Source organism: Pipistrellus hanaki (assembly GCF_964339955.1).
Source record: "Pipistrellus hanaki genome assembly, chromosome: 8".
NCBI classification, from domain to species: Eukaryota; Metazoa; Chordata; class Mammalia; order Chiroptera; family Vespertilionidae; genus Pipistrellus; species Pipistrellus hanaki.
The window spans coordinates 13,058,210-13,085,123 of record NC_140510.1 but is presented as its reverse complement, the minus strand read 5'-3'; the positions used below and the strand labels follow the sequence as shown (position 1 = coordinate 13,085,123).

Sequence of the window (26,914 nt, the reverse complement as noted above, 5' to 3'; positions counted from 1 at the left end):
CAAATTCTAAAATAAAAGCTGGTCTACTCCCTACCCGCTTTAGCAATAGTTGGCAGCACAAATCTCCTGTGCCATGTGAGACTGTCATGTCCCTTCTACATTTCAGGATGAGGAGCCCGTGTTTTCCAGAGATGGCAGCAGGTTCTTTATGACAGTTCCTGTTAAGCAAGGGGGCCGTGGGGAATTCCACCACATAGCCATGTTCCTCGACCAGGTGAGTGCTTCTTCTGTGGTTTGGTTTCATTGAGATCATGTTCATGAAGGCCCAACTCTGGTCACCATTCTGAACCTACAAATAATGCCTGGGAGCCCAGCTGTATATCCAACTCGGGATATAGGAAAAGGAATGCTAACCCATAGCCATAATCCAAACTGTGCCTTCTCACAAAACAGTTTCAACATCCAACAGAATTTAGCAAGATACAAAGTGTGCTAGGAGTTGAGGACCTTAAATTTTATTTATTCAGAATTTAATTCAGAATTTAATAAATAAAAAGTATCTAACTTCTACTTTCAAAGACTATAGAAAATCTAGAGGTTTTTTTTTTGTTTGTTTTTGGTTTGTTTATTCAATAAATACATATCACCTATTTTTGTACAAGTAATACTTCCAAAGGGTTATAAAAGTTTTAATTCGTTGAAACAACCTAAATGGCCATCAGAAATTAAATAGTTAAATAAAGTATAGTATACCCACATAAGAAAATATGGTACAGTTATATTTTTATGGATTCCCAAACTATAGAGGGGAAATGTTTTGTGTGTGTGTGTGTGTGTTTCTCTCTAAGCTTCAAGTGAATGTTAATAGTTTATACAGTTTATCTAAGTATAAAAAGTCATTGTTTTCATATCTTATATATATTGTGCTTCTATGAACATAGGGGTGCGTATATTCTTTCTAATCGGTGTTTTCAGGCTTCTTAGGATATATTCCTAGAAGTGGGATCATTGGGTCAAATGACAGTTCTATTTTTAATTTGTTGTAGCCATTCTAACATGTGTGAGGTGATACCTCATTGTTATTTTAATTTGCATCTCTTCGATGATTAGTGACTTAGGGAAAATTTTCATATGTCTCTTGGCTATTTGTTTGTTTCCTTTGGAGAAGTGTTTATTTAGGTCCTTTGCCCATTTTTAAATTGGATTGTTTGCCTTCCTTTTGTTAAGTTGTATCAGTTTCTTATATATTTTGATGTATCACTGTCAAATTTTTATTGATGGTTTCTTTTGTTGTGCAGAAGATTTTTATTTTTATATAGTCCCATTTGTATAATTTTTCCTTAGTTTCCTTTGCCCTAGGAGCTGTATCAGTAAACATATAGCTAGGGGAGATGTCTCAGATTTGGCTGAGTATGGTTTTTCTAGGATTTTTATGGGTTCATAACTTATATTTAAGTGGTTTTTTTTTTCTTCCATTTTTAGTTTATTTTTGTGTATGGTTTAAGTTCATGGTGTAGTTTCATTTTTTGCATATATCTGTCCAATTTTCCCAACATCATTTATTCAAGAGACTGTCTGGACTCCAATGTATGCTCTTGCCTCATTTGTCAAATATTACTGGAGTGTAATGGCTTCAGTCGATTTCTGTGATCTCTGCAAAACTTTTACTTCATACTATTAAACTTTTGATCACTTCTGATATTTTCCCATTTATTTATTTATTTATTTATTTTAGCATTTTTATTTAGATTTCTAACTTCTGAATTACCATATCTGAAACTATTACATCCTACATCCTGCAATGCAACCAATAGTCAGGAGAAAGGTTTTATTCTTCAAAGACATGGCCACATTTTTTTCTCACACCCTATATAATAAAAGCCCAATATGATCCCTTCAACCAATCAAAGCGAAATGTGCTAATAATATGCTAAGGCTACTCAACTGCTAGCTATGATATGCACTGACCACCAGGGGTCAGAGACTCAGACTGGTAGGTTAGCTTACTGCTGGGGTCTGGCCAATCAGGACTGAGCAAGACATCCCAGATAGGCCCTGGAGCCCTCCCGTGAACCCTCCCTGGCTGGCCAACCTCCTGCATTCCTCCCTGATCCCTGGCTCTGATCATGTACCAGTGGGGTCCCTTGGCCTGGACTGTACCTTCTTGCAATCCGGAGATGTCGGAGAGCTGTTTTTGGCTCGATGGCAGAACGACCAGAAGCTATGATGTGCACTGACCACCTGGGGGAAGATACTCGATGCAGGAGCTGCCCCCTGGTAATCAGTGCACTCCCACAGCAGGAGTGCCACTCAGCCAGAAGCTGGGCTCACAGCTGGCGAGTGCAGCAGTGGTAGTGGGAGCCTCCCCTACCTTCCAGTACACTGAGGATGTCTAACTGCTGGCTTGGGCCCACTCCTCAGGGGGTCGAGGCCTAAAGCATCAGTGAGACATCCCCCAAGGGCTCCTGGACTGCAAGAGGGCAGAGGTCGGCTGAAGAAACCCCCGAGTGCATGAATTTTGTGCATCGGGCCTCTAGTATGAGATAAGAAGCTGTGTTTTAATCTTGTTAAGTGGTCCAGATTCATAAGCATAAGTGATTGCCCTGGCATCTTCCCAAATTGTGTTAAGAGAAAAATTATATTGGTGGATCCACTTGCTTCCTCTACACAGCATTACCACATTTTGCTCATGATAGCTGATGATTTCACTGGAAACAATTTTGAATGTTTATTCATTACAAATACTGTAGAAAATAGAATGTCTCATCCATAATTCTACCACCTAATCAACCCAATATAATTTTTCATTAAATTGCACTGTTGTATCTGATTAGGACATTGTCTGAAACAATTAGTTCACCTCATATGATGAATAGACAGTAAATTAAAGCATGCTATTTTTAAGCACTACAATATTTCCCATATCTAGGTGCTCTAAAAGTTAAACAGAATATAATATAAGAAATCTGAAAGAACTGTGTGATCAGGTAAAAATCAAGTGCATTGTTAAACTTTACTGATACCAATGCATTTCCAATTTGTAAATAGGAATATAAAATTAGTATTTAATTTTAGTGAGCAAGATCAAATCTGTACCAGTTCAAAGAGAGGTACCTAATGTCTAATGTCCTAAATAAAAACACACTCTCTCTCTTCATTCTAGATTTTCAGCCCTCTTTTGAGAATGAATGAAATGATTCATTTTATTGCTGTTTATTTTAAAACTAAAAGTGAACTATGAGTTCAACTTAAAGTATATTGTCCTATTGTCCTTGTCAAAAGTCTACTATGATTTAATTGTCACAATCAATGTTTCTGTTCAAACAAGTTAATATAATAAATAAATAGCATGGTAACACAGAAAGAATGATTATTTTGGAGTAAAAATGATTATTCTTTCCTGTTTTGTTAAATTATCTTGCCTGTGGTTGAAGGTGGTTAAATTATCTTGTTGAAGGTGGATGGGGAAAAAAATTGAGGTATAGACAACCCCTCATAAAGATAGTTAAGTACTTTCATATGTATTTTGGATTTACAGTATGATTGTCTACAATGCTCTGATTGACATTGGGATTTTATATATAGAGCCCAGATCAAACTTAATATGCTCACTGCATATATAGCAAATTTAATATGCTCACTGCATACATGTTTATAGTTATATGAATATATAACTATAAAAAATAGTCTATGCCATTATATGTGAAATGTTGTACAGACTTATTCCTCAGCCCAGATTTGCCCTAGTAGAGAGAAAATGAGTAGGCAGTTACATATGTTTGAAATAAAATCCAAAGGTTGCATGGCTGTTATAATGAATTTCAGCAAGAGTTCTCTTAGTTCTAGATTTAGAAGCATCCTAATTTGATTCTAGATGCATGATTGAAGTGAATAATGCACAAAGTATATTCTTGAAAACATTGGTTTCAGGAATTTTAAAGCATTGAATATTTTCTCATGATCACTTTTAATGTGGCCTTTGTGTTCAAAACATACACACACATTCTCTGAAAAAAAGAAAATATAATCAACCAAGAAATCTGTGAAATGAAAGCATCTCCAGATAAGTACACACATTGAACAAAGTTTAACTTTTTAATGTTTTGAGATATTTTATTCTTGAATTTGGGTAAAAAAATGTGAATTAACACCCTGAAATGTTAGTGTCCTGTCATTGGATCATTCTAAGTAGGATCTGGAAATGAGTAAGGTGAACCATCAGTGGGAGGTTGTCCTGTAAGAATTTGGAATAAACTATGTGATTTTCAAAATTCCTTTGGGAAATGCCTGTCTCAGGTCTCAGAAATTCTGTTTCATCTTTGCATTCATATTTTTATTCAACAAATACTTGTAAAGTGTTATAATGCAACAACAGAAAGTATATAAAAAGTTAAGAAGTCTTATGCTTTTTGTTGACCTTAAATGGCTAGATGTTTAGAATAAGAAATAGACAATTTAGGGAAATGTCAAATACAGATTTGTACCAAAACATAGGAAGGTTTTTGTTTTGTTTGTTTTTTTGCATATATATTTATGTATATATTATCTAAAAAGTTACTTGAGTTGCTTGGATCAGTTATGAAAATTAGAGTATAGTATGTGTATTTAGATTATACAAATGTGACTATTCATAGGTGTGATATGCAATTTGCTTATATTACAATAGAAAAATATTTTTAATCTTGAGAGATATATATTAAAGTATTTAGAGCTGAAATAGCCTGATATATATTACTACCAAATGATTCAGCAAACAAGCAAACAAAAAGAAGTGAGGGCATATATTCAAAAGTTGACTTTTAGTAAATCTAGATAGAATTGTATGATTCTCATTTACTATTCATTTAACCTTCTGTAGGTCTGAATATTTGCTCCATAAAAACAAAACTAATGAGTTACAATTTCATACTCATTTTTTTGAAAAAAATCATTAGCCTGCTGAAATGAACTTTTGGTGCAGAAGTGAGAATGATGTGGAGCAGTATTACTGGTAGACTATAACTTTGGAAAATGCTTTGTCCCTAGCTAGTTGAGTGAAAGACATTAATTATATCCTCTGCCCAGGCAATCCCATTTCTTGTTGTTTGTCTCTTGTTGCTAGGCCATCATGAGACATTGATAAAACTGTTTTAGGCAACTTGTTTTAAAAAGCAAAAATGTGGAAACAGCTGTAAAAAATAAGCAACAGATAAAAGTGTGCTATAGTTATACAATAAAATACTATGTAACAATGAAAGTAAACTATGGCTATCAGCATCAACCTGGATTATTCTCAGAAATAAATTGCTGATTGAAAATAGCACGTGGTGTGAAGGTCAAAAGTATACAACCCTTACTATTTATTGGGAATAAAGTTTGTCCTGAAATGTTTTATTTAAGGCTGTCCATACCTCACAGCTGTCAATCATTTAATTGAAACTTATCAAAGTCCTATGTCTGTCCCAAATGCCAAGATGACAGCCTATGACCAGAGGATGCACAGATGATCCTCTGCTAGAGATACCTTCTCAATGGTTTTCCTGCCGCATAAGAATAAAGACACCACCCTCCTTGTGTCTATCCTATCTAATAAAAGAATAATATGCGAATTGACTCTAACACACAAGATGTCTGCCCCCATGTGGACACAAGATGGCCGCAATAAGATGGCCAGCAGGGTAGGGCAGTTGGGAGGGACCAAGCCTGCAAGGGAGGCAGTTGTGGGCGATCAGGCCAGCAGGGGAGGGCAGTTGGCAGGGATCCCACCTGCAAGGAAGAGAAGTTGGGGGCTACTGGGCCTTCAGGGATGGGCAGTTGTGGGGTGACCAAGGCCTGCAGGGGAGAGCAGTTGGGGGGGAGCAGGCCTACAGGGGTGGGCAGTTAGGGGTGACCAGGCCAGCAGAGGAGGAGAGTTGGGAGCTACCAGGCCTGCAGGGAAGGGCAGTTGGGGAGTGACCAAGACCTGCAGGGGAGAGCAGTTGGGGACAAATATGTTGGAAGGAGATCAGTTAGGCATCAAGCAGGCTGGCAGGGGAGTGGTTAGGGGGTGATCAGGCTGGCAGGCAGAAGCGGTTAGGAGTAATCAGAAAGGCAGGCAGGTGAGCAGTTGGGAGCCAACAGGCCTGGATTGTGAGAGGGATGTCCGACTGCCCATTTAGGCCTGATCATGGTAGGATCCTGGTAGGATCAGGCCTAAATGGGCAGTCAGACATTCCTTGAGTGATTCCAGATTGGATAGGGCGCAAGCACGAATTTTGTGCTTCAGGCCTCTAGTGTTTATATAAATGTGAGTACATTGGTTAGGTAGTAAATGAGAAACCAGATGTTGATAATTAAAGAATTAAAAGTGACACAAGCAGTTATGACTTGTTGTGTTAACCAGAGAGATACTCATTAAATTTTTTTAAAAAATAATTATTTCTATTTGTTTGCAGAGTAAAAGTGAGCAAATTACTGTGCGACATCTAACATCAGGAAACTGGGAAGTGATAAAAATCTTGGCGTATGATGAAACTACTCAAAAAATGTGAGCATGTTTTGGTTCTGAAGTCAGGATTGTCAACTGCAGTATTTTCTGCCAGATTTATGTTATGCCAACTGTAGCAGTAGTTCAAACAACTTGGCCATGTAGCAACCTTTTCTTTAAAGACTCTCTCTATCCATCACCTGAAGAGACACTTATACAGACACTTAAACACACACACACACACACACACACACACACACACACACACGCAGAGAGATTGAGAGAGATCATAAAACGTGTGTTAAAATTTTAAGAAAAGTATGTATTTCCTAAATGGATCTAAGTCCTGAATTAAAGTTCTGTGGTTATTAACAAAAAAGTGCTTCTATATTCTGGACAGTGCAAAAATTCAAGTGAAAACATCATGGAAAATGTTGATTTGTACCTGATGCTTGCGTTGTTTTCTTTCCTGGGCAGTTACTTTCTGAGCACGGAGTCTTCTCCCAGAGGGAGGCAGCTGTACAGGTAAGCAGTGTGCCAGGATCTCTTTACCCAGGTTGATTTCTCCCTGGCCATTACACAACTTAATGAGAGGGTGAAGCATTCTGGAGTTTTTTTTTTTTGTTTTTTTTTTTAATGGCTTGGGAAGAGCCAACTCTGCATGACCTTCACACTCTTGGTCCAGACCCTCACCTCTGACCTTTATGATCCTCAAGGTTAGAATGATAGTGCAGACAATATTGCTGCTCCTTTATTTTTTTCCCCCTCACCTGCTTCTACAGTCTCAAAAAAAATTTTTTTTGAGGCTTGGTTCTCTTAACCACCAATATCACAGGCATTCACCTATTTCGCCACTGGCCTTTCTTCTACTACTAAGCCTCATTTTGCACTTTCAGTGTGTGAATATTGTACACTTGCAGTTTATTTCAGAACAAAAGAAAGCATTGTGAACACTTATAGACTGGATCCAGTACACAAGTTTCTCCCACTGTCCTCCTCCCCTCTCCCCGCCACATAGTATGTGCAATCTATTAAGGTTATTTAAGCCAGCACTGCCTGTTGTTTACCAAAATAAAGCCATGGATGGGCATATTTCCATCTGCCAATTTTCCCAAATGGAAAGCTATATTCATAAAAGGGGCTTAAGGTCATACCCATACAGAATGGAAATGACTCTTCACTCAGAAAGCCTTCAGCAGGAACTCACAAGAATGACTGTTGTTTTTGTCTGGCAAGCAACTTATTAATTCTAGACTTTATATATATACTTTCTAATTTCCATTTCACAAGTGTCAAAACTGCCATGGCATTTTCTCAGTGGAAATTCATCATGTTTGAAGAAGTGTCACCACTGACTCTTACCAAGTAGCCTAGACTCTCCTTTGAGGGTAAAAATAAATGTTTAAAGTGCTCTAACTCTCTCTATTTCACCCATATACTCTCATGTATGCATATATTGCTTTTATCTGAAGCAAGCCTTTCCTTTTTATCACCCCTTCCCAATATGTCATTTTCATATCGTTTGTCTTTTCTCTTAGAGTCTAGAAGCCATAGTCTCAATCATAATGACTTTCAAGGAAGAACTGCTAGCTGTTTATTTAAAGACACTGATTTTAACTTTGGTTCAGATGTCTTCAATAAAGTACTGGTCACTTTTTTTTTTACTTTTTGGTTACTTGAAGCTTATCTTCCTTAAAATATACTATGGTATTGTCAGTCATGAACAATCCTTTAGATGTGGAAATACTTGACCAATATTTTATTTTTCCCATTTTATAAAAGTCTTAAAGGAAAAATTAGTTTCAGAAGATCAGACTGGGCCAGGTTGAACCAATGAAATTCCCTCAATTCCTCTTCCCATTATTAGCTTAAAATGTGATTTGAATCACAATGACTTCTTAGATTTGTGTGCTTGACTTATCTCTTTAGTGACTGAGGCAGAAGAGTCAATCTCTCTGTAACTGGTACTAGCATAGCAGGCTGTGCTATAAAGAAAATGTAGTACCAATAAATTCCCCCTTAAACAGCTCATCAAATGCCAGTTGGCTTGACTGTAAGATAATGTTAATGTTTAATCCAGAAAACTCAATCAATGTCTTGTCCGGGCCATAAAAATAATCATTGGCTGACAATTTATGGGATTAGACACCTCTGCAGAATCAGCACCGCTACCATTTGATCTTACAATTTTCATTTCTTATTTCAATAATCTCAAAGCCTAAATTATGAGAAAATACCAACATAAACCTCTCTATTATGAGAAAATACCAACAAGTTATAAGGAGTCTAGAGTACAGGTTTTAAATTCTAGTAATGTCACTAAATACCTGAGTGTGGATAGTACACATTCTTAATCTCTCTGTGGATAGTACACATTCTTAATCTCTCTGTGGTGATGGTTGCACAACATTGTGAATGTAGTCAATGACATTGAAATATACACTTAAAAATGGTTAAAATGGCAAATGTCATGATTATATATATGTATATGTATATATATATAGAGGTGAAACTGGCTACTGTTTAAGTGCCTAGTATATATCAATCACCCTTATTAGTAAAGGATAGTTATGATGAGCTCAGGATGCTTCAGCTATGATACGTGACTCTGTGAACTGTACTTGATTGCTTCTGTGCTTCTGATGCCCACATCAACACCCTGTCCTTGCCCCCAGCCCCATGCCTGAAACATATTGCACATCAAAAGCAGCATGACCATGATTCATTTCCAACTGCATAGCCCAAATCATGTTTAATTTTAAAATAAAATTGAATATTTTGTCAAATAAATTTCATTAAATGTATCATCAACAGTGTTGTTTTATCTATTAGCATAGATAATTTATGATTCATCTCTCTCTATATTTATAAAATAAATAATTCTAGATATGAAATTTAACCTTGGAGATATATCTCAACCCCTCTGACCTTAAGCACCACTATTGGTAAAATAAAAAGATGATTGATTTTCTTTGTACTTACCCCTCCATGCTGCAAAATATGTATGGTTTTTAATTACATATATATATATATATATATATATATATATATATATATATATATATATATATATATAATGACATAAAAATAACTTTCTTTACCAAAAAATTCAGGGCAAATACTTAGTGGGGGAAAATTTCACACTCATATCAAATTCCAGTGTTCAGAGTGTCGAATTGAGTAAATAATGAGCTTGATATTTTGTGTGTGATTTGTGAAAACATTTATTAGTTCTTTCAACTAATGTTTATTGATAATGACTTTATGTTAGTCTTTATGGGCAATTACTTTTAAGACTTTACAAAGAAATACCTACAGAGAAATGTAGTTAAGGATAAGTTTTTATTGAGTTCTGTGGTAGTCAGTTCTTTTTAATTTTATTTATAAGCATACAGGTGTACATAGTTATAATTTTTTTATTGAGAAGAAAAATGCCCACGTCTTAACATTTGGAATGGAAATTGACTTTCCATTTTTATGGCAAGTCATAATTTATAAGGAACCTCAATGTAAGTGATGCTGGAGCTCCTCTGTTAATGTTAACATTAAAATACAGATGCCACAAAATCAAGTTACCTGGAATGGTAGCATTTCTAACATGTTTTTTTCCCCCCAGTGGATCTACTGAAGGATTATTGAATCGTCAATGCATTTCATGTAATTTTACGAAAGAACAATGTACATATTTTGATGCCAGTTTTAGTCCCATGAATCAACATTTCTTATTACTCTGTAAAGGTAACAGATAATTTCTGATAATGTTTATTTTATTGATTTATATGGTCAGCATTTATTGCTATCATTAATAACTATTATTCTGTAGCTATATGACTTATTTTTAATGTTTTTAAGTTATAAATTATGGATTTACTGTGGTGCAAATTATATTCATAAGCTTCATTTAGAAATAAGATTGGAGAGTAAATACACAGAATCGGAAAGGACTATTTAAACATTAATGATTTTTAAAAGTCATGCCACAATAATAAACTAACTTAGCTATATTTAGAAAAACAATAGTCATTAAAATAATGGCTAAGTTGTTAAAATATTTAGTATATACAGAAATTTAATTTTCTGGGTCTGGCCCCTTTCAATTCTGACAAATTACACTTATCCCAATTATTTATTCTATCCGTAGATAGAATTAGTATAGTCTTTGATAGAGGCATGATATCGCTAGGTTATATTGATAGAAATCATTGTCCCTTTAATAGAACACTATATTTCCCAGTGATGAAATGGGAGACCTGTCCTCCCATAACATTATCAATTGAGGGCTACTGGTTCAGCTGGTAACCTAGACTGTCCTGTTTTAAGACAACACATGGAATGAACCAATACTTAAGTCATTTAAATTAATTTAACTCTTGATGTCTGAAATGAAGTAATCAAAAAAGAAAAGTACTTGTTTGATGTCACCAGGGAAAAGCCATTAGACCTCTAGATAGAATTTCCTAATTTATGATTCATCTCTATCGAATCATAGAAGATAAGTTTCTTATGCTTACACCTGAATTAAATAGTATATTTGAAATAATTAGTGATTCCAGTTAACATATTTTAAAAAATAATACATAATCAGCTCTAATTTTTATTTATCTTGTGGATTAAATAATTCCAATATGCATAGATTCTTTCTTGGCTGAGTGGGTAAATAGAATTTAATTTTGCTTGAGCAGATGATGGAGAGTTCAAAGGTCATGAACCAGCTTTCTGAATATCTGTGACTAATCTATAAGAGACTAGAGAAAGAGAAAGTTAGGTGCATAATTTTGGCTTAAAACTATAGAAATATGGACGCATGGGGCATTTTGGATAAGGGGGAATCTTAAAATTAATCTATGCAAATAGTTCATCTCACCCTATGTTCTTATTTTCTGAATAAAATATCCATAGAAAGGAATGAAATCTAGTGGACTTGCTTCTGTTTCACTACATAATTATTACCTAAATTTCTTTAAAATGTTTATACATATATTTTTTAAAATCCAGGTCCAGGGGTTCCAATGGTCAGCCTACATAGCACGGACAATCCAGAAAGTAAGTACATAAACACAGCAACACAAAAGAGTCATGGTTGGTGCTGGTCTTAAGTATGATATTATTCATTCTGAGTGTAAGTCTTTAGAACTTTATTCAAAGGAGTTCCCAGCATGGGGAGAGCTGTATAGAACCATCAACTTGACCTGTGTATGCAAAAGCAACAGTAAAGCAAGTGGATTGAACCAAGTTACAACTGGAATTGGGTCTGATATGCCTGAAATAGGGTGTTCACTATGTCTCTATTAAATGAAGAGGGACTGATGAGGCTCCTTTAGGGATAATATTTCATTCTACTAACTCTTGGTACTCTGGGTTCATTTTTCTGGGCCTCATATAAAGTATTCCTCTAGAGCAACACATTTTTTTGTAATTCTGATAAAATTATGAAAAACATATTATTTTAGATTTTCATTCTATTTGTTCCATATATTCATGGATATATATATATATATAATTTATTGTTTAATATATTTATCCAACTGTCCATTATTTATTGGGTGAGCACATATTTTAGAAAGCCATATGACCGAGGCTGGATGTACATTGCTGGTAAGACAAGGGCAATATGTTTAAGAATTTATAGTAGAGTGCTTAGGTAAATACATGGTTGAGCTAATCTTAAAAATGAATAACCAGATTGTTGCCTGTCACCCATTCTTCTTACTTTCTTCCATATTTATTTTCCTTCTTCCAGTTTAACATTTTTATTTAATCAATAATCTTATTCTCTAATAATTTATGTAGGATGCTATAATCTAACAAATTAGGCTTATATTTATTATTTTATTTAATCCTCAGAACACCTCCTGTAATAGTTAATTTTATTATCCTATTTTACAGAAGAGGAAATTGAGTCAGAGAGGTTAAATAACTTGGCTAGAGTCATACTAGTAGGTGATAGAGCCAAGAATCCAATGTGACAATCTGACTCCAGAATAGGGTTTGTCATCACTACTACAGGATGACACTTTGTGTAATTGTGTTTTTCTCTCTCAACTCACATACTTATATATTAAGTAGGAGTTTTACTGAAATGCCTAGACTTAAAAAAGATGCAAGCATAAAAAATACAATGTTTAATTACAAATATCAGTTGTAGAGAACAGAGGAAGACCTTTTATACTAGACAAGAAAATAAAAAGGGGCTGTGAACATGGTCTGGTGATTAAATTTCCCTTCAAAAGACAATTATTAAGATGAAATGTACATTCAGCTGTAACAAAAATAAATCTTCTGGTTAGTTGCTGTTACTCTACTGAGGCAATAATAACTCATTTTTGGGCCACATAAATTAGAACATGGCATAAAAAGAAAATTGAAATAAAAATATGAAAATTTTTAATAAACATAGAAAATCTTTAAACCCACTAGTTACCAAAAAAATGCAAAGTAAAATGCTGCTGTGCATTTTTTCTAACAAATTGATAACATTAAAATTTGCATTGCTAATGAGGATATAGTGAAGATTCTCTTAACTTCCTGGTAGAAATATAAATTATAACAAATATTTTTAATAAATCATAAAAATTATAGATATATCTTTTATATCTATTTATTCAGTTTTTTTCTTTTTAATAGTTTATGCTGAGAAAATAACTCTAGAGAAAATTATAACAGGGCTATTGATGATCTTGGAAAAGCATATATAAATAACAAAAGATAAAATTAATAAATAAACCTTAATGGGATATGCATTAGTGTGCTGAATATCTTCCATTTTTCCTTCCAGATCATCTTAACTCTGCTTTGCTCTTCCCTGGTCTCTATCCCAAAAATAGTGTATATGGGTGACTTAGGTTCTATTGTAATTTGAATGCCAATTGAATTTAGCTAAAGTGAAATGAATCATGTAGGTGATTGAAGAAAGGAGAAAGTGGTTTTTAAAAAATTATTAAATCGTTCCATGTTGACATATTGCAGGTATCCCCTTTTTCCCCTCTTTGCTCACTCCACCCACCCCCACCTCCCCATCCCTTGGCCTTCACCAAAATATTGTTCTTTTCCATGAGGTATGCATAGATGTTCTTTAGCTAATCCCTTCACCTTCTTTATCCAGTCAATCTCACCACCTCCCCTTGGGTATTGGTCAGTTGGTTCCTTGAATCCATGCTTCCATTTTGTTTGTCAGTTCATTTTGTTTATCAGATTCTACATATTAGTGAGATCATATGGTATAAGCAAATGATTCTGGTGTAGCAATTCCTCCAGCCTTATCCCTGTGGAGTCTCCCAGGTTGCTACAACTCATGGCTAGAGGTCCCTGTGGAACAAACATCTTCAAATAACTGCTTTCTCCCCTTGTCTGTAGGAAGCCACTGTCATACAAGCCCTGGGTTATTGCACTATTTCTTGTGATCCTTTGCCCATTGTCCACATATTTGTAAATAGTCTTTTATTAAAATGTTATGAAATTATTCTAAAAAGGTGCCATTAGTTTCCCCCTAGGATAAAAAACATGTTGGGAGGGGACTTGGGAGGCTGGGTGAAAATAATGAAAGGAGGAAGAAAAACATTGGTAGTTACAAAGGAGTCACAGAATGTAGAGCGTAGGGAATGTTCCCTATGCTGTAATAACTGTGTGTGGTGTCATGGGGGTACCGGAATTGTTGCGGAAACACTTTTGAACATTATATATGTCTAACTGCTATGTGCAACTTGGGCATGTGCCCTGATCAAAATCAAACCCGGATGCTTAAGTCCATAGGCTGACTCTCACTATCCGTTGAGCCAAACCTGCCAGGACTCTTTAAGAATGTTTATGTTACATTTCTAAGAGATTAAGGAGTACAAATGTTTATGCCACTTGAACAAAACTATTTGAAAATGAATAGAAGATCTCAGGAAGAAAATATTTTCAAATGTTAAATAAAATTCTTGTATCTACCTGGCAGCCTTCCAGGTGATTTTGATTTTTTTCTTCTTCTCTTTCTTCTTGAGTGTTCTCCTAATTCTTCTATATATATATATATATATATATATATATATATATATATATATATATATATATATATATATATATATAAAATTTACTATATATATTTATACATATAAATTTTATATATTTTTACATATACATATATTGTACATATATTTATACTATATATACATTAATATATATAGGTTAGGGGCCCATTGCATGAAGATTCCTGCAAGAATAGGGCTTCTTGCAGCCAGAGCGAAGCAGAGAAGGGAGCGGAGACCGCTTTGGCAGACTTCCCTCCTATCTCTGCCTCCACCTCGCTTCCCTTCCATCTCTGCTGCTTCGCTCCCTTTTCCAAAGCTTCACTCCCTTCTGCAGCACTTGGCTTCCTTCTACACTGTCTTCAGTATTTGCTCCACTGTCTTTACTCTTTGCTCTGCTGTCTTCAGTCTTTGCTTCCTGCCTACATATGCAAATGAATACCCATCTTTGTTGGATTAATTTGCATCGTCACTCTGATTGGCTGGTGGGCATAGCAGAGGAATGGGCAATTTGCATGTTTCTGTTTTATTAGTGTAGATATCTCTTTTATGATAAAAAAGAAGCCCTTCATTAAAATTCTCAGTGACTTGAGATAAGGTGTAAATATGTACATTTTAACTTTAATATTTCAAAAGTCCTTTTGCTTCACATTAATATGTTCTCTTTCCTGTTTAAATAGTTTATCTTCTTTATTTTGCATATATGATTCTTTTCTTTTACATTCATTTTTGATTCTCCTTTATTTTTCCTGTCTTTCTATTCCACCTATTTCTTCTCACTTCATGCTTCTACTTTTTCATATGTCCTTTCTTTCTTCTTCACAATTTTCTGTCCTCACTGTCTTCTCTTTTCTCCTCAATCTTGCACTTCCTTCTCTTCACAATGTTTAACAAAAAAATGTGTATTAAGCATAGTTTCTGATTTGTCATAAAAAATTCTCTCTGCTCTTAATATTTTGAAAATGGCTTTTAAAGTTTCTGTATATTTTTCCTAAATATAATATATTTTTCTGTGACCACAAATGAATTTTTATGAATAAATAATGGCCTTTCATTTAGAAGTGAAAATTTATCAACTGCTCCTACACTCATGCAATTAGTTTACATGTAATTAGGTTTATTTTTTTAACTGATATTAGATAGTAAAGAAAGACCATGAAAAGTTATCAGTATGTTATTGGAGAGTAAGAATGGAATAGAAATTGAAGTTCAGTAAGGTTGAAGCTTTTAGTAATTGGGGAGGTGAAAACCCACGAGCGAGGAAGAAGAGCCAGGGCTGCGAGAATTCTCTGGAGCCTGCTGGTGAGAATGCTGGAAGCATGCAGAGGAAGACACTCTCTGAACCTGGGAAGTTCCGAGCTCACATAGTGCTGGAATGTGTTCTACTTCCAACCAGGCAGGAGACTGTAACATTTAGGAGAAATCCCAGAAGAAGCTGGCTTTAGCAAACCATCCACATAGCAAAGGTCACTTATACCTATACTGAATAAGATATTTGGAATAATAAACCTGACCTCAAGGAGCCTAAAACATCTACTAGAAAGAATAAAGCCCAGTGATTTTTCAAAGAACAGAACGAAATACATAACATCAGAATGGTTAGAATCTAATCAAACACTCCTGCTATGTGGTGTTCCTCTGGGCAGGATGGTTCCTGGACTCTTGTCAGGTAGAGTCAAAGAATGAAACCACGGACAAAAGGTGGCATAGCAAAAAGTGGACTTTTATTGAGAGACAAGCACAGACTGCCACACGGGGAGGAAAAAGAATCCCACTGAGTCCCTTTTTTTCCATAGTTTATAAAGACTGCAGGTCTTTGTGCCTTGATATCCCCTCTGATTGGTCACTATCCCCCTTAGATTGGTTAATATAGCAACTCTAGAGTGCAAACCTCAAGTGAAATAGGTGAGGTTTCCTCCTTCTTCTCCCTTATTTATTGTTCTCCTATTCCCTCTGGGCTTTCTTCCTCCCTCTCAGAATGAAGGGCCCCCTTCACTTTATTCTGTAAATGTACACCTTTCTGCCCTCTCAGCTTCCTTATCTTATGCAAATGTACCTTCTGCTACTCCCTGCTCCCTTTTCTTATGAAAACATACCCTTTGCTACTCTGTATTCCTATGCTTTTTCCATGGGCCCCTTAATTCCTAAAATTTCCTAGACCAGCCTATTTCACCTCTAAAAATTTCTTTCAATAGAGTATATGATCTAAAGGAACATTCTAAAGTTAATGTATCTGAAAAACACTTCACTGCAAAGTACTAAAATCAAATTAAACCATGCAGAAGAAAAGGTCAATGAATTTGAAACATTATCAGAGGAAACTTTCAGTCACAGAGGGGGGAAAAAAAAAAAAAAAAAAAAAAAAAAAAAACAAGAGAAAGAAATGAACAGAGCCTAAGTTAATTTATATTTTAAATTGGATTCAGAAAGCGGAAGCATAAAAAAATATCTGATGAAACTGTGGCCAAATCCAAATTTAATGAAAATATAAAATGCTCAATAAACCTTAAGCAGGATAAATCCCAATAGAAAAGCAGTGATGAAAAAAAAAAAAAAGACAAAAAGAAAAATTTAAATTATCAAAATTAAAAACACATTATATTCACACATTATATATTATACTTAATAGCAAAGCCAAGAATTACTGTGGAGTTTTCTTTGGAAGAAAGGAAATCTAAAGACAGTAGAGTAAAATTTTTAAAATTATATCAAAACAAAACAAAACACACACACAACAAAAAAACCTCAAACTAGAACAATAAAAGTGAATCCAAAATAAAGATCAAGAAGCTGACAATGCATTTCTAAGTAATTGATAGAGAGCATGGATAGGGCTTATTGGTAATAATATGTATTCCCTAAGGGCTTTATACTAAGGGGAATACACTAATCACAGAGGACAAAAACAGCATGATTAAAGCAGAACTGAGAAAAATAATTTAAAAATATTTTGAGCCAAATGAAAATAAAAACACAGCAAGTCTAAATTTGGGGATATCTAACATTATGATGAGAAAGAAATGCATGCTTCTAAATTGTTAGTTTATAAGAAACAAAAACTTTGAAATCAATCATGTAAGCCTCCACCTTAAGAAATTAGTGAGAAGAAAAAAAGAAGAGAGAGAGCTAATTAACACAAAGTAAAATGTAGGAAGGAAATAATACAGATAAGAATGGAAATAAATTATATAGAAAATAGACAAACAGTAGAGAAATATATGTAAAAACCAAAATATTTTTCTTTTTAAATGTCAATAAAATTATAGATAGATTCATATAAAAAGTACACTATCATTATCATTTTTATTAATGGAATAGTTAACAGATTCTAAAGACATTAGAATGATAGTAATGGAATATTACATGTAATCTAATCGCACTAAATTTGATATCCTAGCTAATAAAAGGGCAATATGCAAATTAACCATCACTCTGCTACACCCACAAGCCACATCCACCAGCCAATCAGGATCCAGTATGCAAATAAATCCAAATAAGATAGCTGCAGCCGCAGAGAGAGCAGGAGGGAGGCTTGGTTTCCCTGGCAATGGAAGAAGCCAAACTTTCCACACACCCTGCTCAGACCAAGTTTCTGCTTAAGCCTACAAAGTTTTAATTATAGAAGATAAATAAATCCCAACAGAAGTGACTGTGGCAACCAAGTGAGCAGAAGGCTTGGCTCCTATGCAGGTTACAAAGTTTCAATTGTAGAAGATAAGTAAACCCCAAATACCAGGGCCTCCATTTGTATCACCTGGGGGCATGGCCAGCCTGCAAACCACCATAGGCCCCTCACCCAGGCTGCCTCACCTCCGAAGGGAACACCCACCCTGATCCAAGAGACCCTTCAGGGAAAATCATCTGGCCCCCACCAATGCCCCAGGTCTCTATCCTATCTAATAAAAGAGTAAATGCAGATTGACCATTACTCCAACACACAAGATGGCTACTCCCATATGGTCAAAGACCTGCCCTCATGTGGGCACAAGATGGCCAGCAGGGGAGAGCAGATGGGAGGGACCAGGCCTGCAAGGGAGGGAAGTTAGGGGTGATCAGGCCAGCAGGGGAGGACAGTTGGGGGCAATCATCATTGCAGGGGAGGGCAATTAGGGGTGACCAGGCCATAAAGGAGGGAAGTTGGGGGCAAACAGGCTAGCAGGGGAACAATTAAGCATCAATCAAGCTGGCAGGGGAGCAGTTAGAGGGTGATCAGGCTGGCAGGCAGAAGTGGTTAGGGGCAATCAGAAAGGCAGGAAGGAGAGAAGTTGGGAGCTAGCAGTCCTGGATTGTGAGAGGGATGTCTGACTGCCTGTTTAGGCCTGATCTACCGGGATGGGGCCTAAACAGGCAGTCGGACATGCCTCAAGGAATCCAGATTAGAGAGGGTGCAGGCTGGGCTGAGGAACACCCCCCCATGCACGAATTTTGTGCACTGGGCTTCTAAGTCTTATATGAAACAAGTAAATTTCTTTAAAGACAGAAGTTGTTGAATAAACAAAGAAGAAATAAAATGTTTAATAACTTGTTATCTATTAAAATTTTAATTCACAGCTAACATTCTTCCCCCAAAGAAAATTCCCATTTTAGTTTTGCTGATACATGCTGTAAAATATTTAATATATTTACACTAAGCCTACATTAATTATTAGAAAATATAATGCCAGCATCAACCAGATACAAAATCCAACAGAGATATTACAAGTATAAAAAATCAATTTTATTCATGAATACAGATACAAAACTTCTTAACTAAATACTAGCAAATAAAATCTAGCCATTCATAAAAGTATAACATATTATGATTATATTGGGAATTCAGGGTAGTTTCAACATTCAACAATCAATTAATATAATCCACTATGATATATTGTAAAAGCAAATAATTTAGAAGAAAATAATTGCTTAATTTTAAAAGAATGATATTAATAATAATTAATAATAAACATTAATAACTCTGAAAAAATAAACTTCTTAACTTGGTAATGGTATTCACAAAAACAGTACATTATACTTAATGTTGAAATATGGAATGCTTTTCCCCTAAGATTGGGAAAAAGGAAGAAATACCTGCTCTCATCCCCTTTATGCAACATTGTATTATATTAGAGGACTTAGCCAGTGAAATAAAGAAAACAATATGTAAATAGGTAGAAAAACTACCTTTATTTACACAAGATTTACTTGTAAATAAAACAGCAAATAAACAAAAATATAAAATCTACACCAACTCACACAACTATTAGAAATAATGAGTCTATGTATCATGGTTACAAGTATAGATCAATATACAAAACCAGGTATTTTATAAACTATGATGAAATGCAAAATTAAAACGTAATTCAAAATACTATTTAAAATAACATCAGATACAATTTACTTACAGGATCTTTTTCCTTACATGATATTCTACTATCACCCCACTTTTTTAATTTAAATATTAGGAGGCTTTGGAAATTTTATAATGTTGTCTTGATAGCTTTTACATTTTTTGTAAAATAATTTTTTGTGCTAAAATATGACTGCTTTAGGTTCATTACATGTTACACAATTTTACCATGAGATCAACTGCCAGTAAAGATTTTTGTTAATACTTTAGGAACAGCTTTTGGTACATTACAATCAATTTTTCTAGGATATTTGCTTATTTCAATTAGCCAATTTAAATTACTTTGAAAACTTGATTACACATAAGGAACTGTTTGACATTGAAATTGGGACTCAAAAGAACTGTTCGCCCAGAAAGAAACTCAGTACAGACTGATTCATTTGCTTCTCAGCAAAACCATTATGGCTGGTCTCATTCTCGGTTCTTACAAGTGTATTTCTTGTAGCACATGATCTCACTCATCTAGAGGAAATAATGAGCAACATAAACCGATGAACAAAGACAGACCTGGAGACAGGGAAGCATTAGTCAGACTCTCAAACCTCAGAGGGATGGTAGGGAAGGTGGAGAAAAGGGGGAGAGATCAACCAAAGGACTTGTATGCATGCATATAAGCCAAACCTGTGGTCATGGACAGCAGGTTGTGGGAGCATATGTAGGGAGGGGTTTGGGATTAGAATAGTGGGATGAAGACAATTATGTGATACCATAATCAATAAAAAAAAGCCAAAAAATGCCTAAAAAATAACATCAGAAATCATATAATATTCAATAATAAATATAACAAAAAAGTTAAGTCCCCTAAAATAAAAACAAGCATTGTTGAAAGAAATTAAAGACTCAAGTGAGTATATACACATACACATACATATTTATGGTCTAAAAGGCCCATTTTTAATAGATAAAATATACCCAATAAATTTATATTGTAGATTCAATATATCAATGAGCAATCCAGCTAGCTACTCATATTCCTCTGTGTTTGATTGATGATTATTCCTCTCTCTCTCTCTCTCTCTCTCTCTCTCTCTCTCTCTCTCATCTCTCTCTCTTTTTCATACTAGTGGCCTGGTGTACAAGTTCATGCACATTGAAAGGAAATTAATTAGAAGAAATATTTTAATATCTCTATTGGCCCTTTCTCTATAATAAAAATATCAACCACATTCACAATTGACAATGACAGATGGAAGCACACAGATGCAATTAGTGCCAGTGAGAGCTTTACATGTGTCACCCATGTGCAAGCCAACTTAGTTTTTTTTATAGATATAGAATAAACTTGCTTAATTAGACCTGCTTTCTGATATAGCTAAACTTTTTCCAGCCAAATTGAAGCACCCCAACTTCTCTTTCAGGTAATTGTGAGCAACACACCAGTAAATATCAACATGAAGCAGATTATTATTGTAGATCATGCAGGGAGAACAAAGGGTAAAATATTTAACTACAGCAGTGTTTGATTATATTCTGCTCAGTGAGAAAATCTGAAGTCATTTTCAAGGTCCACAATTCATTACTTCTTTTCAGTCAGGTCAAGTTTCTAAGCTTTCTAAATCTCCATTTTCTGGCTAATGAAAAAAAAATCCAATCCCACTGAGTCTCCTATCTACCTACTCCAGGACTTCTGTGAGAATCAAATGAGATGAGGCAAGGGAAAATGCTTCTCAGACATTTGGTTAAAGTATAAATGTTTCTACCCGGCCATAAAGCAAGCCATGTTCCTAGGCTGAAGAAACGCTAAGGAGGCTAGTCACTAGGGAGAGGAAGTTAGGCTTGCTATGTGACATCATTACCTAGATGGTTGGACACAGCATATTGGATGGATATATATATATATATATATATATATATATATATATATATATATATATTCTCTCTTGCTACAATGTCAGATTCATTAATTTTTTTACAGTATCTAATATGCTATTAATCTCATCTAGTTTTGTTTCATTAGATCTCATAGTCTTCACGTGTCTCAGATTTTGATTTTTACATTTTTAAAAAAATTTAACTTGTGTCTTTCTTAAATTTCTTTCATATTTTTCCTTAATGACTTCATGTTTTTTTCTATCTTATTAAACTCATAAAATATAATTGTAATATCTGTTTAAATATAATTATTTATCCATTATATCATTTGTGTAATTCCTAGGTTATTTCTACTGATTAAATTTGGAACTCATCATGTGTGGTATTTTTCTGACATTTTGCATCCTTGGGAATTTTGGATTGGAATCCTGCCTTTCTGAGATTCATCTTATTGAGTGCTTGATAATTTTGTATTCTTTTAAACATAATAAGGAGAGTAGAAACATGATCAGATCTGCATTTTAAAATGCAAATGCTAATTCTAAGTATAGGGGGAACTGGAGAAAATGTCACTGGAATTCAGTGAGAAAACTGGTGTAGTTATCCAGGAGAGAAATTATGAGCATTTCATCACTGCTTAGCTCAGTGCTGCCATGTGTAACAGCTGGATAATTATTTGTTGTGTCCACTGATTCTTGATCAACACACTGCAGTTAGTAATATACACTCTTTTTTTTTTATTTGTAGATTATGTTATATTGGAAAGCAATTCCATGCTAAAGGAAGCTATCCTGAAGAAGATAATGCAGTACAGACTTTTAACGGTTTCTATCGATGACTATGGTAAAGTTCTGTGCATGTTAAGCTATTTAAGAACAACTTTCTCTGCATCTTATAGTTTTACATAGAAATGACTCTACATCTTTAATATTTTGCTCTTTCTTTAAAAGAACTTCCTTTACAGTTGTCCCTTCCCAAAGACTTTGTGGAAGAAAACAAGTATGCTCTTCTGTTAATAATGTAAGTATTTTATTTGTTTTTGAAAAAAAAAGGAATCTAAAGATTTTATAATTTTCCTTAAGTCTCACATGACAGCATTCTGATAAAACGAAACAAAACAAAACAAAACAAAAAAAAAAACACACACACAGAAGTATAGTTTACTGGGCAGCTGTCAGTTGTATGAGTTCCTCAAACAAACAGCCATTAATTGTATGGAGGGATGTATAATTGTTTTGTTCTTCTTTCATTCCTAATCGAATTAAATGTTACTATTGGGTATAGTGAAATATGTAATTTGGTTTATGTCAGCTTAACAATTGCTCAACCAGACATAAACCAGATTTTTATATATATATATATATATATATATATATATATATATATATATATATATATATATATAATTATTTAAATGATATTAATTGGTGTATAATTTTCTTTCTTGGCGATTTATTTGTCATATCAAAGTTATGCTCACTTCATAAATGCAATTTTTTTTTTATTGTGGTAAGAACACTTAATGTGAGATCTACCTTGTTAAGTGTTTGCATTCACAGTACAATATCACTAGCTATAGGTGCAGTGCTTCACAGCAGAACTCTAGAATGTATTTGGTTTGCATGACTGATACCAGCTACCCATATAGAGACTTCCATTTCCCCTCCCCCAGCCCTTGGCAGCCACCAGTCTACTGTCTGCTTCTATGAGTTTGACTACACTAGGTGCCCTTGTAAGTGGAATCATGCTGTTTTTGCCCTTCAGTGACTGTTTTATAACATCCTTAAGGTACATTCATGTTACAACATACATGTCCTTTGTTGTTCATCAGTTGTTTATGTAATATGGTGGGAACATTTCTTTTCATTGCTAAAACATTTGGTTATACTTATATCAGTTCCATCAGTTTTCCACCCTGGATGCTTGGCCAGCAGGAAGTAGTTCTCATGCTCAGAAAACTTGACTATTCGGTATTTCAACATGGAATTGACTCTAGAATTAAATTAATCTATGCTTTCTGTGAGACTATATTGTGGCTGTATGATATTGGGCACAGAGGCCCCTAAGAAATAATGGTTCATGAATTTGATATTCATGCAGCATTGTATTCCTGAGAGTTATGCTATTTTCCTTATTAAAAACCCAGCCAGAATATTGCTATGACAGTCTAGAATTATATCAGAGGCTCAGCAGGAATGAACAAAATGACAGTAACATTACTTGTTACAACTACTAGGTGCAAGAATAGTAGTGAGTCTGTGGAATCCAACTGCCTGACTTCCAATTCCACTTTTGTCATTATTAGTTGTATGTCCTTGAGTGCATTACTTAACTTCTTCTAAGGCTCAGTTTCTCCAAATCTACTAGTAAGCAAACATTTCAATAGGCTGCTTTTGGATTAAGTGAAATGCATCATATGAAATGCTTAGTACACATAATTATTATAATTACTGTGATTATAATTTATTATTAATATAAACTATATTGATTTTATTTAGTATTTTAAGAAGTAGAAGCAATTTTTCACTTCATTTTAATAAGCCAAATTATACAGAAAATAAAATACTTAGTATTTTCACTTGGCCCAGTGCTTATTCCTACCTATAATGCTTTGGCCTCAATTGTTTTTTTTAACCTTTGCCACAAATAGCCAGAAGATCCTCAAGGGTCTTGGTTCTCTCCGGGGAAGTTCTTATGAGTGCTTTTTTATGTTAATTTTTCTTTTGCCTCCTCATTTCACCTTTCTGTTTTCAATTCTACTTGAACTACATGTGTGGCAGATTGAGGGAACTATTTAAGGCATAAAAATGGAACAAAAAAGGGAAGCATTTAACCTCATCTTCTGTTTCAGTCATATTTGCTTTGGGAAAAGGGATTGTCTTTTTTTCTCTCCAGTTTTATTTTCCCCCCTTTATTTATTTATTTATTGATTGATTGATTATGATCTCATATAATTGTTTTTATTCAGTGGAAAATATGGTTTCTCTAGGCATCCTTGCTTGAAGGATGAGCTCTTCCGCAGAGGGAAGTAAAGACATATATTCCCTCTTGCACACCCACTGGCCTGGAAGAGTATAACAGTTTGGGAGACAGGTAGACAAAAGCTACAGATTCTCCGTAACTAGTGTCAGAGAAGCCAGGTGACTGGTCCTGGCATCAGGTTTGTGCTTGGTTGTGGGTGATTTTTAGTTCAGAAAAGGAATGTGAGGACTAGCACAAGACTCAGTTTCTCTTGTAAAAAAGGGATATTCAGGTCTTCTATAGAGGCAGGCTGGGAGAGTAAAGGCACTGGCTAAGGAGTTAGATAGGCCCAGGTTCAAACCCTAACTCATTTACCAATATATTGCTTAATGTTCTGAAGTTTCTGTTTCTTCCTAGATAAACAGGAGATATTGAATGGCATTCAGGGGTCTTCAAACTATGGGCCGTGGGCCACATGCGGCCCGCAGAGGAGTCTGATCCGGCCAGCCAGGTTTTTTGGGCAGTGAGCGCAGCTGAGGTGTTACAGTAGGAATTAGTAGTTCATATAGTCCGGCCCTCCAGCTCTCTGAGGGACCGTTATCTGGCCCCCACTTTAAAAAGTTTGAGGACCCCTGATTTATATGAACATGCCAACATAGTGTTTGGTAGAGCATGAACATTGCACTTACTGTTTAATAAATCATAAGCATAATCACAGTTATTAGTAGAAGTAGTACTTTTTACTTTTTTTGTTAATCTTCACTTTAGGGGAAAAAATATATATATATATATATATATATATATATATATATATATATATATTCCCCCCCCCCCTGATTTTTAGGTAGAGTGTGAGAGAGGGAGAGAGAGAGAAACTTCGATATGAGAGAGATACATTGATTGATTGCCTCCCACACATGCCCTGGACTTTGCTGGGATCCAACCTTCAACCAGGTACATTCCCTGGACTGGCAATGAAACCCACAACTCTAAACACTGAGTAACATCAGTTAGGGCTTTTAGTAGTATTTTTAACATTTAATATTATCACTATATAACATATATAGTTTAGCATCCATAAAATTATTCATTACTAAAGCAGATAAAATAATTTATCAGGGGCCCATCAAATTTACTTTATAACTTTTTGGTTGATGAAGAAAATAATAAAAATGAGTATCAAAAAGCAACAAGTAGACTGTCAAATTATAGTGGGGAGGGGAGGGAGATCTGGGGGAGATAATAGATCAACCGAAGGACTTGTATACATGCATATAAGTACAACCAATGGACATAAAACTCTGGGGAGAGAGGGTATGTATGGGAGGGAGGGAGGGAGGCAAAAATAAAAATAAAAAAAGAAATAAAATAGTTTTTGTGCTGATGGCAAAAATAAAAATGAGTATCAAGTTATTAGTTTATATGAGCTTATTATACTAAATATTGATTTACTTTAATCAAATTGCTCAGTTTTCAGATGTAAATTCTCATAAGTTTAGTGGAATATGACTTAGAAAACTAAACCTAAGACTTTAAAACATTTATTTAAGAAATGATCTATTGTCTTAAGCTGCATGATCATGATTAAAATATTTATACTTGGAAACCTATATTTGTCAAGATGGCTTAAGTGTGAAGTGTTTTGTAACTGTTAGATTGTCTATAATTTAGAGGCCTTATTTTCCCTTAAGGTTAAATCCTGTTTTCAGTGACAAGTGGATTTCCCTCTCAACAAAAGAAGATAATGATAATTAATTATTTTTCCTAAATGGGCAATTAGTGAGGAATAATAAATAAAGTGACTATTATTTAAATGAGATTAAGAGATGATTATATGATTTTGGTATCACAACTTGATTGCTGTTCTGTGCAATGCATCAAGTTCTCCACAGAATGAGTCTCTTATGTCACATACACAGATGGATTAACAACCAGGAAATCCTGTGATAAATACATGAGTTGGAGACAGGTCACAGCAAATGCCCGAGTAGGTGGAAGGACGATGGGCAATTAGCAGACTCCTTTCGGTTAGATATTCATTATTGGACCTCTGAAGAAATGGTCCTCTGAATACTTCTTTGTGTCCATATTATCTAAAACCCAAATCTAATTCCATGGTATTGAAAGGACTGGTGACTCAAAGGCAGAGGGTATTTTACTGTAATAGAAAATCTAAGAAGCGTTGTCACTACAAATGCCTGAGTGGCCTCCATTTTCAGTGGTTTCTATGAGGTCATGACCCCCCTTTCCTTCCCTATTTCTGTTCTCTTTCCAGATGCCTAAACATATTTCTCTAGCCTCTTTGTTTAACATTATAGGGAATCCTTAGGGGCCCAGTAGTCCATATTCTCCTTTATGCATCTA

At 34.8% G+C, this 26,914-nt stretch overlaps 1 protein-coding gene across 5 annotated transcripts in view; it reads left to right on the top strand.

Moving 5' to 3' along the window:
- The window catches only part of DPP10 (dipeptidyl peptidase like 10), a 613,760-nt gene that overhangs the window by 553,414 nt on the left and 33,432 nt on the right, over positions 1 to 26,914 (top strand). For all 5 annotated transcript variants that reach the window (XM_084892516.1, XM_084892515.1, XM_084892519.1 and 2 more), the window contains 7 exons: positions 107 to 214; positions 6,354 to 6,445; positions 6,863 to 6,910; positions 10,002 to 10,123; positions 11,381 to 11,428; positions 22,337 to 22,432; positions 22,540 to 22,609. In XM_084892516.1, coding sequence (XP_084748642.1) covers positions 107 to 214; positions 6,354 to 6,445; positions 6,863 to 6,910; positions 10,002 to 10,123; positions 11,381 to 11,428; positions 22,337 to 22,432; positions 22,540 to 22,609 — 584 coding nt within the window. The remainder of the gene's footprint in view (positions 1 to 106; positions 215 to 6,353; positions 6,446 to 6,862; positions 6,911 to 10,001; positions 10,124 to 11,380; positions 11,429 to 22,336; positions 22,433 to 22,539; positions 22,610 to 26,914) is intronic.